At 39.0% G+C, this 11,650-nt stretch overlaps 4 protein-coding genes across 6 annotated transcripts; 3 read left to right on the forward strand and 1 right to left on the reverse strand.

The window, feature by feature from the left end:
• Window positions 1-2,689: 2,689 nt before the first annotated feature.
• On the forward strand, window positions 2,690-3,732 carry cri-3 (Conserved regulator of innate immunity protein 3). Its single transcript, NM_001393306.1, has 4 exons — window positions 2,690-2,966; window positions 3,017-3,201; window positions 3,252-3,355; window positions 3,405-3,732. Exons 1-4 carry the CDS (start codon window positions 2,695-2,697, stop codon window positions 3,552-3,554), a joined length of 711 nt encoding a protein of 236 aa, NP_001379055.1. The 5' UTR covers window positions 2,690-2,694; the 3' UTR covers window positions 3,555-3,732.
• A 115-nt stretch (window positions 3,733-3,847) lies between these two features.
• clpf-1 lies at window positions 3,848-6,749 on the forward strand (the record flags this gene model as incomplete). Of its 2 annotated transcripts, NM_001047393.5 has the most annotated exons (8): window positions 3,848-4,018; window positions 4,436-4,633; window positions 4,944-5,146; window positions 5,198-5,349; window positions 5,399-5,510; window positions 5,564-5,647; window positions 6,245-6,511; window positions 6,573-6,749. In NM_001047393.5, 8 exons carry the CDS (start codon window positions 3,859-3,861, stop codon window positions 6,681-6,683), a joined length of 1,287 nt encoding a protein of 428 aa, NP_001040858.1. The 2 variants fall into 2 exon arrangements, with proteins under 2 accessions (NP_001040858.1, NP_001040859.1); NM_001047394.4 differs by lacking the exons at window positions 3,848-4,018; window positions 4,436-4,633; window positions 4,944-5,146; ... (1 more) ...; window positions 5,399-5,510; window positions 5,564-5,647 and having other exon boundaries at window positions 6,365-6,511; window positions 6,573-6,683.
• Window positions 6,749-10,381, reverse strand: npp-9 (Nuclear Pore complex Protein). Of its 2 annotated transcripts, none has more exons than NM_001384053.2 (8): window positions 10,351-10,381; window positions 10,209-10,301; window positions 9,738-10,163; window positions 9,259-9,684; window positions 8,622-9,082; window positions 7,675-8,572; window positions 7,271-7,414; window positions 6,749-7,212 (listed from the first exon to the last, which is right to left on the reverse strand). In NM_001384053.2, exons 1-8 carry the CDS (start codon window positions 10,366-10,368, stop codon window positions 7,096-7,098), a joined length of 2,583 nt encoding a protein of 860 aa, NP_001369848.1. In that variant the 5' UTR covers window positions 10,369-10,381; the 3' UTR covers window positions 6,749-7,095. The 2 variants fall into 2 exon arrangements, with proteins under 2 accessions (NP_001369848.1, NP_001370159.1); NM_001384054.1 differs by having other exon boundaries at window positions 9,187-9,684.
• A 586-nt stretch (window positions 10,382-10,967) lies between these two features.
• F59A2.5 (L antigen family member 3) lies at window positions 10,968-11,574 on the forward strand. The gene is made up of 3 exons (NM_065303.4): window positions 10,968-11,066; window positions 11,178-11,306; window positions 11,355-11,574. Exons 1-3 carry the CDS (start codon window positions 10,984-10,986, stop codon window positions 11,512-11,514), a joined length of 372 nt encoding a protein of 123 aa, NP_497704.1. The 5' UTR covers window positions 10,968-10,983; the 3' UTR covers window positions 11,515-11,574.
• The last annotated feature ends 76 nt before the right edge of the window (window positions 11,575-11,650 follow it).

Genomic DNA, 11,650 nt, shown 5'->3' on the forward strand with positions numbered 1-11,650 from the left:
TACTAATTGGATTTTTTTTCTCGAAAAATCAATGAAAATTCGGGAATACAGTACTTTGAATTTAATGAAAATTTGTCGTGTCGAGACCTTTTTTTGATGCAAAAAACGTCTAGACTCCTCGAGGAAAAGAGGAAAAAAGTTTCCGTTGTTTTTTTGTGAGAATTTCAATTTTTGGCCGAAATTTTGATAATTTTTGCAAACTAATATTGTTTTTAGCATTGAAATCGCTAATTTATCGTTTATTAGCAGTATTTTTGAAACGAAAATTGATATTCTCTCAAAAAACGATGAAATATGAAGATGGTAGAAACCAAAAAAATGTGAAAAAAAACTGAAAAGATGCGGGGCGTGGAAAATATTATTTGATAACGAAAAAGCGGTGAGTCACCGCCGCAAAAAATGTTTTGTTTCAGTTTTTTTGTTTCCTATTACGATTGGAAGCGAGGTTTTCGAAGGAAATATTGATTCTCAGCGTTTGTCGCCTTGGAAAGGGGATTTGAACCGAAATATGACACATTTTTGAGGGAAATGACCGAGAAACGGAGAAAAGATTAGAATCTAATAGGCGGAGGGCATATTTAGGATGTCAAATGAGGAAAAACGGAGCGTAAATTATTTAAAATTTGCACTTTTTCGTTTTTCGGCAAAAAAAACAAGGAAAATCAGTTTAAAAGTTCCGGAATTTTTTTGCAAAACTTGGAAAAATCATCAATTATTTTCAATTAATGTTAATGTCAGGGGTGGGCGGCAAATTGGCGGAATTGAAATTTCCGGCAAATCAGCAAATTGCCTATATGGAAATTTCCCGCAAATCGGCAAATTGGCGGAATTGAAATTTCCGGCAAATCAGCAAATTGCCGGAGTTCAAAATTTCCGGAAAATCGGCAAATTGCCGGTATTAAAATTTCTGGCAAATCGGCGAACTGCCGGAAAAACGACAGGTGCCGAAAATTTTCGGCAAAATGTGGTTTTGCACCTTTTTTTGGAAATTTCAGAATTTCAATTTAAATCGGCAAAATTGTACGCACCCTATGAATGTTCCTACGTCTATTTTGAAAAATAAGCAACTTCTATGAAAATTTCTTTAAAAAGCGGGATATAAATTCCAAAAAGGCAGTTTTAAGTGGTTCCGTCTTATAAAAAGTGCCTCTACACATTTCCGGCAAATCGGCAAACCGGCAATTTGGCGATTTGCCGAACAGCACTTGCCGCCCACCCAATTCCCGGTATAAAAATGTAGATTGTTTAATATTTTCCCCCGGCCAAAATTCACATTAAATGCGACGAAATGCAATTTTTTTTTCCTCAAAACTGTAGCAGAAAATGGAGAATTCTCTCCGGAAAGCAGAAAAAACGTTATGAAGTGATTCACATGACTGGCAAACATAACATAAACGGAAAAGAGCGGAAAAACAATCGATATTCTTCGGAACGACGGGAGAAGCAGTGAAGAGAGTGAAGAGACGGAGAGAAGACAGTTCCCATTCGTTGTGTATTTATACGGAGACAGTTCCTTTCGAATGTGTGTGAAAGGACATTGGAATGAGGAGGTATATATGATGACTTGCCGATAAACAAGATATTCCGACGGAATACGGAATACGATTTAATTTCTGGGAGGTTTTGGGAACGGAATTTGGGGTCTAAACACTATGAAATACCGAAAAAATGGTTTTTTAAATTTGAAAGTACGCCAGTTTTTGCCCTAAATGACAGAAAAAATCCTCACTATACAGGACATTACTGCTGAAAAATTAATAAAGATTTCCTGAATTTTGTTTGATTTTTTAATTTTTCCAACAAAAAACCGAATAATTTTTGAATTCCCGCGCAAATAAATGTTTTCTAGATCGGTTTTTCTAGATTTTTCATTATTATTTGATTTAAAACATGATTTTTCGAATTTTAAAGAGTTTTTCCGTTTAAAAAACGCTATGACCTCGAAATAAATACACTGAAGCTTCAAAAATTCCGAAAAATGCCAGAAAACAAGTTTTCTAGACGAAAAAACTTCTGAAAAACTGAAAATTAATGAAAAATCGAGAAAAACCAACGATTTTAGCCAGAAACACGAAATTCGAAAATTCAAAAGTATAAAAATATTCCTTAAAATCGATAATCTCCTAGTTTAATCAATAATCTTCAAAAAATTCTAAACATAAATTTCGCAATGCTGCTTTTTCAAATGACTCATGACTCATCGCGCCAGCTGCGCAGCTCTATTCCATGTTTTTACAACAAAAAATCGATTTTTCTGGCAATTTTCAGTTTTATTATATAATTTTAAGCCCAATAGTCAATAATTTCAAAGAAAACGCACTTTAAAATCATTTTAAACAAGAAAAAATCGATTTAAAATGAGAAAATATGGCTGAAAAACGTTTGAACACAATTCCAAAGCGCGCCAAGTTAAAGGCGCATGCCATTTTGCGGCGAAGATATCTTGCCACGAAAGGCTCTATTTGAATTATTTTCGTCGGCTTTTCGCATATTCTCTCGCTTTTTCTTCGGTTCTGCACGCTTCCACTGATTTTTTCGAGGTTTTTCATTGAAATTATTGATTTTTGACAACTAAATTAGCCTAAAATCAATTAGAAACGCTTTATAACCTGATAATCTTGATTTTTAGCTCGATAAAAACTTGCATCATTTTTGGAAAATGTAATTTTCTATTTTTTTCTTCTTTCAGGTAAAATGAACACTGCTTCCCTTGTTCGCTCCCTGTCCCGAGTGGCTCTCCGTTCATCCCAGGTCGTCAGAATGGCCGCTCCACGCCATTTCTCACAATCGGCCAAGGTTCTGTCAGTAACGCCAGAACTTCAACAGGCCCTGAACCGTGAGATCGAAGCCGAGCAACAGCTGAGCAGCGACAATCTTCAAGGAGCCGTTGCGCCGACATTTGCTGGCTTCCAAGTCACCAATAAGGACGCCGAAGTTAGGCTGACCAAGAAGAATGGAAGCGAAGAGTTCGTTTTTTTCAGAATTTTTCATAGTTCTAAAGTTAATTTTTTTAAAGCATTCTCGTCGTCTTCAATGTGAACCACTCTGTCGATATGGACGAAGGATTCGACGATGAGCCATCCCAGGCCGTCGCTCCAGTTCCAGTAGCCATGCCACCATTCACCGTCGAGATTACCAAGGGAGATCAGAGACTTTGCTTCCATCTCGAGCTTGTGCCAGTTGACGATCAACCTGATGAGTGTAATACTCGATTTTATCGAAAACTCGAATAAAATATATACTATTTATAGATGATTTCCGCGTCGAAGAGTTCTACGTCGCCCCATCTGCCAAGAATGGAAACGAGGACGTACCATCCGAGGTGTACGCTAGCAGTGGAAAATATATCGATCCAGTTAGTAGTCCCAAGAGGACCGCAAATTATTGATTTTTTCTAATTCCAGGACCTCCACGATCTCCTGTTCGTTCGTTATTTGGAAGAACGCGGTCTCGATGCTCGGTTCTGCAAGACTCTCGTCGCCTATGCCACTCACTACGAGCACTCTCAATACGTTGGACTTCTCGACAAGATCAAGAAGTTCATCTCCAAATAGATTGCTTTCTGAAATTTTTTCAATTGTTTTGTTTTTTCTGTCTTTTATAACTTTACTGTTGACGTTTTTAGGTAATCTAAATAAGTAGCACATTTTCTTTCAGCTCGTTTATTTTCCTTAGTTTTTTGTTCTGTTTTGAGGTTTCTCTCCTCCAAAAATAATAAACCCATTGTTTTTTTCTTCTTTTGTAGTTTTCCGCATCCCAAATTTTTTGTAAATTAACTATGTCTTTGCTTTATCTAATTCCGCGTTTTTTCCTGAAAATTAAAAAATCAATAAAGCCTCATTTTCAGATTCCAAAGAAATGAGCGAGGAGAATGTTCAAGAGTTCGTTTTGAAAGAGGACTGTGAGCTGAGATTTGCCGCCGGAGACGATTCGGATGTCTGTCTGGAGCTCGTCAAGGGATACGCTGAAATTTTTGGCACAGAACTGCTGTTAAATAAGAAATATACATTTCCAGCCAGTAAGTTTTCCTCGAAATCTGGATTTTTTTTCAACTTTTCAAAAACTCCCGTTTTCTGGCTATATTTATTGCTCTTTCTCCGTTTTTTTTCTGTAATATTTCGCTTGAAACACTGTTTTCCTAATGTTTCCGCAGAAAAAGCACAAATTTCTGTGAAATTATCGACTTTTAGGTCAATTTCCAAGTTTTAGCGTGTTTCTTTGCGGTTAAAGTAGAGAAATTCGCTGAAACTTCATCTTGAAACTTGGCCTAAAAATCGATAATTTCAGATGTAATCATTTGTTTTATGCGGAAAAGTCTGGAAAACAGTGTTTTAAATCAAATATCACAGAAAAAAATTGAGAAACACCAATGGATTTGGCCATAAAAGTCAATTTCGGCCCATTTTCTGCCATTTAAAACCCAATTTTTCCTCAGAATCTCGTGTGGCGGCGTTCACGTGGAAAGGCGCCACAATTGAGCTCGTCGGCACAACCGAGAGCGCATACGTTGCCGAGAGCACTCCGATGGTCATTTATCTGAATATTCACGCAGCTATGGAAGAAGTTCGGAAGAAGAGAGAGGAACAGGCGGCTGGAAACTCGAATAAGGCAAAAGGACCGAGATTGCTGTTGGGTGAGCTGATTCTAGGCTTTTTTTGGAGATTTTTCGTCGAAAAACTGAAAATTTCTGTGGTTTCTGCAGGAAAATCGAGTAAAAATCATTTGAAATACTGGAAAAATCAATATTTTCAAGGGGCGGGGGCTATTTGCAAGCCTGGCACGGTTGTTTTGCAACCGTGCCGCACGGCCCGCCCACCTTTTTATTTTATTTTTTTTCGGAATTTAAGTAATTTATTTTTATGTTTGGCTTCGAAAAATGTAGAAAAAACCTTGTTTTCCGGTTTTTTACTGATTTTTAACCCAAAAAATAATTAATTTTCCAGTTGGACCAACGGACGTCGGAAAAACCACAGTCTCCCGTATTCTGTGCAACTATTCGGTTCGCCAAGGACGTACCCCGATATTTGTGGAGCTCGATGTCGGTCAGAACAGCGTTTCGGTGCCCGGAACAGTTGCAGCTGTTCTTGTACAAAAAACAGCCGACGTCATTGATGGATTCGAGAGAAATCAGCCGATTGTCTTTAATGTAGGCTTTAAATTTATCAAATAATTCACAATTTTTCCCAATTTTTTCCAGTTTGGGCACACTTCTCCGTCGGCAAATCTATCTCTCTACGAAGCATTGTTCAAAGAGATGGCAACTACACTAAATGCACAAATTCAGGAGAATGATGAAGCCAAAATCGGCGGAATGATCATTAACACCTGTGGATGGGTTGATGGGGAAGGGTTTGTCGTTTTTTTCGCTGAAAATCTGTTTAAAATAGCTCAATTTCAGATACAAATGCATTGTAAAAGCGGCATCGGCATTTGAAGTCGACGTGGTTATTGTGCTCGATCACGAGAGGCTCTACAGTGATTTGAGTAAAGAATTGCCGGAATTCGTCAGAGTATGTCGCGAAAATCCTTGTTTTTTGTTTGAAAGTTAATCATTCATTTACAGCTCACACATGTTCCAAAATCCGGTGGAGTTGAACAACGAACCGGGCAAATTCGTTCGAAAATGCGCGGAGAAAACGTTCATCGGGTAGGTTTTGTCCTCAAAATTCGAAAAATAAAGTTTTTCCAAAAAAATCTTTGATTTGCACTAGAGACATCGACAAAAATCAGCTTTTCAGAGCTGAAATATTCGAAAAATGAATATAAATTGAAGGGGCGGAGCTTATTTGCAAGCCTGGAACGGTTTTTCCGCAGCCCTGCCGCACGTGCTAAAAGGCTCCGCTCTATGAAATTTTTTGCAGTTTTTGAGTGATTTTGACAAGTTTTCTGTATTTTTTGTCTATTTTCTATTGGAAAACATTTGATTTAATCGGAAAAATATATATATTTGAATTTTTGAGCTGAAAAATTAATTTTCTTCACGAAAATATTGTCCCTGGGCCTTTCAGGCATTTTTTTTCTAAAAATAAAACATTTCCAAAGAATTCTGTATTTTATGGTCTAGAAATTCGAGTAAAACTGGCTTTAGAGCTTAAATATTCGAAAAATTATTATTTGAGGGGGCGGGACTTATTTGTCTGACACGGTTTTTCCGCAACCCTACCGCACTTGCGGGTTTTTTCTTTTTTTTGGTTTTTCAGTGTTTTAAAGCCTAACTTGTTAAGAAAAAACTTTTTTTTTGCAGTATTTCTACGGAACCCGTGCCAACAATCTCTACCCATTCACATTTGACGTCAGCTTCGATGACGTCACTCTTTGTAAAATCGGAGCCGAGCAACTGCCCGATTCATGTCTACCATTCGGAATGGAAGTTGAAAATCATGAGACAAAGCTGGTTATCATGGAGCCCAGTGCCGACATTAAACATCATTTGTTCGCGTTCTCGCGGAGCACGAAAGCCGACGAAAATGTGCTGAAATCGCCGGTTTTTGGATTTTGTCTTGTCACGGAGGTTGGTATTTCGTCGAGTTTTTGGGTCTCGAACGGAAATTTCAATTTTATCCAAATTTCAGGTTGATTTGGAGAAGCGAACAATGTCAATTCTCTGCCCACAGCGTACAATTCCATCGAAAGTTCTCGTCTTCTCAGATATCACCCATCTTGATGATCAAATAAAACGATAATTTATTTCTTTTTTTTCCTAATCCCTATTTATTTGTTTCCCGCCCTCAAAATAAATCTCATTCTTCAATGCATTCACAATTTATTGGATTGTCACCAGTGGGGAAAAATCGATGCCGGGACAATGTGAACAATATAGTTAAGTTTTAAAGACAAAAATTATGAATGATAGTGTGTGGGGGGTACTTATGAGAACAATGGGATTTTGAGAGAGATGGGGGGGAAATAAGGAAATTATTTTTTTAAAAACCTTACCAGACAAATATAAACTACACTTAAAGGACTATAGATGACAGCAGATGGGGATGAATAAAACTAGGTTCATAAATAAAATTGGTGGTGGGGAATACTAACACAGAGTGCTGGGTGGGGAGGAATAACAATAATAAAATAATTTAAATAATCAGCAGAGGATTACATCTTCGATTGAGCATCCTGAACAGCCGTCTTGAATGCTCCGGCGGTCGCCTCGTCCTTGAATTTGGCGGTGAAGATGGCTGGATCAGCGTTGGAGGCGTCTTCTGAGAAGTCCTGAAAAATAAGGAATTTATAGTACATTTTTATATAAAAAGAAATTAAAAATTGCTACCTGGCACATAAATGTGAGCACATTTGGCAAGTTTGGCTTCGGACTGAGCTTCATCGACTTTTCGATACGGAAATTGGCACAGAGCTTATGGACTTGCTCACGACGCATCACGATTCGATATTTGTTGTCATTGCTTTTCAGGAGCTGAAATAATAAATTATTTTTCTCAAATTTAGCCTCTATGAGTCAAAAATCAGTTGTTTTCTTAATAGTTTTCATTAAAATTTAGTGAAAAAACATAGAAAATACTTGCAAAACAGTTGAAAAGTGCGCAAAACTAGCACTTTTCTTAACTGTTTCAACTGAAATAAGTTATTTTCTACGTTTTATCACTAAATTTTAATGAAAACTATCAAAAGAACATGCCAAGCTGGCTCATTTTGATATAAAATCCTAAATCTGACCTTAATATCTCCGAGTCCACGTTCCTTATTCTCCTTGAGATCCGAATAGTACTTATAAAGCTTGCATCTGGCGGAGAACATGACCTCCTCGTCCTCTTCACCAGTTTTCACCTCAACCAAATCCGGAAGAGGAATAACTGGCTTAAACTCGACTTCTGGCTCATACTCCCCATCTCCATCCTCATTCGTCTCATCACCATCGTGTGAAGTTGCAGAAGTCGTGTTCAACGTGGTGTTCTTGCTCCCGAAAATGCTTGCCTTCTTCTGAGCAGCAAGTTCTTCTTGGGCCTTCTTGACATTTGCTGCGTCGAAAATGGAGCCAGATTTGGCAGAGTTGGCTGAAAGGGCAGCGAATGTTGCACCTCCAGACGTGAATCCACTACCGAACACGGATTTTGGCGTCTCGGACTGTTTATTTTCTTCTTGTTTAGCTGGTGCAGTCGTTGATGGAGTCTGTTGCTTTCCGAATGAGAAAGTTGGCTTTGGGAAGGCACTTTCAGAATTCTTGGCGAACATAAACGACGGAGTAGTAGTTGAAGAAGCTGTAGATTCAGTCTTGGAGAGTCCACCTCCGAACAATGAATTTCCTGGAGTCGTAGAGGTTGCCGGAGAAGCAGTTGAAGCTGCAGGATTGTTGAAATTGAACGATGGGGTAGTTGCATTGACAGCGGCAGCTGGCTTGTTGAATGAGAAAGTTGGAGTATTAGCAGCACCTCCACCGAAAACGCTTGTTCCCTTTGGTGTTCCACCACCGAAAATGCTACTGCTAGTGCTTGGAGATCCGCTGAGTGATCCACCGAACTGAGATGTTTGAGCAAGAGGTTCCTTGGCTGGAGCAGATGCTCCGAATCCGAATGTCACTTTTGGAGTTCCTGGGGCAGGCTGGAGGATCGAAGGTCTGCAAATTTAAATTTTTAATTTTAAGATAACTCAAATAGAATATTTACTTAGAGAATATATTTTTCTCTTTGACAGATCCGTCTTTCGATGTCCCACAACAGGCACATTCAATCTCGTCAGCTTTGCAAGTAACATAGCATCCAGGGCATTCCCAAGATCCTGGTTTTGGCTTGAACTGATCTCCAAATCCAGTCTCTTCCGGTTTGTTGTTTGATGGAATCACAACTTCTTGCTTGACTTCCTTCTTCACCTCAGCCGCCGGCTTGATTTCCTTGTCGATGGTCTTTCCAGCGTTGCTCGATGATTTTGCCTCAGCGACAGCCTTCTCGAACAAAGTCTTAAACTCTCCAGCGATATCGACGTTAGCGAAACGAGCGGAAAGCTTCACGTGAGCTGGCTGATCTTCGGAAAAGTCCTCGCAGAACCATGTGTAGGCCTTCTCGTTGGATTTCATTTGTTGAATGGTCATCGAGCCGAGAATTGGGAAATTGGCACAGACTTTGAGAACCTGTAATTTATTTTAATGCTAAATTAAGGTATTTAAATTTAAATTAAGATCTTTCTGTTGAGGAAAACGCCGAAAAATGTGAAAAAAGCTGTAATTGGAATAACCTGAATATTCCAACACAATTCTTCGGTTCCATTCTCAATATTTGAAGGGAGTGTCTCCTCCGAAATGGTCACCTGGTCTCGTCGCATAACAACTCTCCACGACTTCTTGTCCTTGTTGTAGAGAACCTTCAGCTCGCCGGTTCCTCGCTCCTTCCATTCCTTCGTCTCGTTGGCATAAATGTAGAGTTTTGAACGATTGCAGAACATGGTTTGCTCTCCTTCTTCTCCAGTTTTCACCTCGACAAGATCTGGCAGTGGAATGACTGGCTTGAACTCGCCCTCTGGCTCGTAATCCTCATCATGTTCTTCGTCTTCATCATCTTTAGCTGCTGGAACCACGACTGGGGAAGCAGTTTCAGGCTTTTTACCGAAGATTGAAGTAGCTGGATTGGTCCCGCCGAATGAGAATCCGGTGGTGGCTGGCTTTGGAACAACTGCAGGCGTTGGAGTAGAGAATGTTGGCTTAGCAGGTGGAATTACAACTTCTGGTGGAGATGTCTGAAAAATATTGAATTTTTAATTGCTGGAACTAAAACCCGAAAATTTGTTACCTTTGGTGCAATAACTCCAGAAGCTGGAACTGTCGATTTTGCTTGTGCTGTAGTGGCGACCAGTGGCTGTGTAACGGGAATAGCTGGCTTCGCAGCATTGAGCAAATTAGCCATAACTTGGCTTTGGGCCTGTGCTTGGGCTTGAGCTTGAGCGTGAGCATGAGCTTGAGCTTGTGCTGCCTGCACATGAGCCATCTCCATTTGTCGCTGAAGAATCAACATTTGCTGTTGTTGCTGAAGCTGCTGTGGAGGAATCATTGAGCCGAGAGGATTCGCATCACGAGCAAGAAGAGTGTGTATAATTTGATGAAGTCTCTCGAGCTCTTTTCCGTGATTAGTGCTCAAATCGGACAACTGCTTCTGAAACCGATCCTCGGATCGACGAATATCATCGCGAAGCTGGGTGACGCCGGTCTGGTGCTCAATCTGTGAAAAATAAGTATTAAATTGAGTTTTTCATGAATCGCATACCTTCAACGAGTCCATGCTTTTGATAAGCGAGTCAAACTGCATTGTCATCAACTGCTGCACATCCACGACGCTGGCGACAATGCGCCCCATATTCTGAAATACCGTGAATCATGTTGAGCAACATTCGAAAAGATTCACTTACCGGCTTCTGATCGCTCATTGCGAAAGGAGAGCTGAAATATGAAAAATATCAGGTAAACAATTCAAGAGACTTCAAGCTAAAGCGAGATAAAAAGACGAATACTGCGGTCTCTTTAGTTGAAAATTAGCAGCAATACTTCAAAGAATTCGCGCCAGGGATTTGAATTTCGAAATTTCGCGCCAACGCTTTCCCTGCTTAAAATAGGGCTTTCCTACCTTTAAAACTAGTCTTTTCTGTATAAAATATGCTTTTAAACGCACAAAAAATGTTTTCCAGCTATTTTTCGTAAAAATACGGAAAAACTATGGCGAAACAGTCTAAAATAAATAGAAATTGGGCGCCAAGCTTCGCAAATTTCGAAAAAAGTTCAAATTCCTGCGCCGTGGCGAGACCCGTTGCGTAAATCGACACGCGCGCCTTTAACCATGAGTTGGCAATTATTCATGGAAAATACCGGTTTTTCAGGCGAAAAACAGGATTTTTGATATTTTCCGTCGTTTTTTATGGCTTTTTCGGTTTTTGAAATGTCAATTTTGCCTGGAATAGCATTTATTATTCACTTTTCTCAGCGAATTTATTGATTTTTCATCAGAAACTTTCAAAATTGTGTTTTTTAGTGATTACAACAACAAAATGGAAGTAGACACAAGCTCATCGTCATCTTCAGAGGACGAATGTGACCCAAGCTCTCCGAGCACGGCATATATCCACTCAGCGTGAGTTTTTCGCTAAAAAACACAAAAAACAAACTGTTTTTTAAATGTTTTTGTTTCAAAATTAACATTTTCTGAAGTTCTAACAGCAGTTTCTAATCCGATTAATTCCAGAAGCGTACGATTATCCGTCGGAACAGAAGAAGCGGCTCGAACCGTGGCAGATGTCATAAAAATCGATAAAGAGCCGAGAAGAAGTGGTGCTCGACGGGAAGTGTGCAGCGAAGGCGAATTTGTAGTCATGTAATAGTTTTTCTATTCGAATAACTAAATAAATAAGTTAATTTTCAGAAAAATCGAATCAAAAGATCCGAAATCATTGTCAAAATCCATTGCCAACGCTGTTGATATGATCGATTTGTCCGTGAAAACTATCAAACTTTGTGAAAATCTGGGAAAATCGAAGGAAAACGGATTGAAAAGAAAACTCTCAAACGGATCTCAGGCTTAATTTGATTAAAATTTGTTATTTTTTCTGTTTTTGTTTTTTGAAATGAATTTTTTTCAACTTTTCATGATTTTTTCTTCTTAAAAATATGGTTTTTAACCTTTAAAATACTTTTTTTTTCGATTTTATTGCAAATTCC

Source organism: Caenorhabditis elegans, chromosome III (genome assembly GCF_000002985.6).
Source record: "Caenorhabditis elegans chromosome III".
Lineage (NCBI taxonomy): Eukaryota > Metazoa > Nematoda > Chromadorea > Rhabditida > Rhabditidae > Caenorhabditis > Caenorhabditis elegans.

Excerpts from the sequence above, each read along its gene's own strand:
- npp-9 (NM_001384054.1), bottom strand. Across the intron at positions 10,164-10,208 it reads AAAGCATGGACTCGTTGAAG|ATTGAGCACCAGACCGGCGT; the intron begins GTATGCGATTCA and ends TATTTTTCACAG. Across the intron at positions 9,685-9,737 it reads CTGGAGTTATTGCACCAAAG|ACATCTCCACCAGAAGTTGT; the intron begins GTAACAAATTTT and ends AATATTTTTCAG.
- cri-3 (NM_001393306.1), top strand. The coding sequence starts at position 2,695 with ATGAACACTGCTTCCCTTGTTCGCTCCCTGTCCCGAGTGGCTCTCCGT. Across the intron at positions 2,967-3,016 it reads AAGAAGAATGGAAGCGAAGA|CATTCTCGTCGTCTTCAATG; the intron begins GTTCGTTTTTTT and ends ATTTTTTTAAAG. Across the intron at positions 3,356-3,404 it reads GTGGAAAATATATCGATCCA|GACCTCCACGATCTCCTGTT; the intron begins GTTAGTAGTCCC and ends TTCTAATTCCAG.
- F59A2.5 (NM_065303.4), top strand. The coding sequence starts at position 10,984 with ATGGAAGTAGACACAAGCTCATCGTCATCTTCAGAGGACGAATGTGAC. Across the intron at positions 11,067-11,177 it reads ACGGCATATATCCACTCAGC|AAGCGTACGATTATCCGTCG; the intron begins GTGAGTTTTTCG and ends GATTAATTCCAG. Across the intron at positions 11,307-11,354 it reads GAAGGCGAATTTGTAGTCAT|AAAAATCGAATCAAAAGATC; the intron begins GTAATAGTTTTT and ends GTTAATTTTCAG.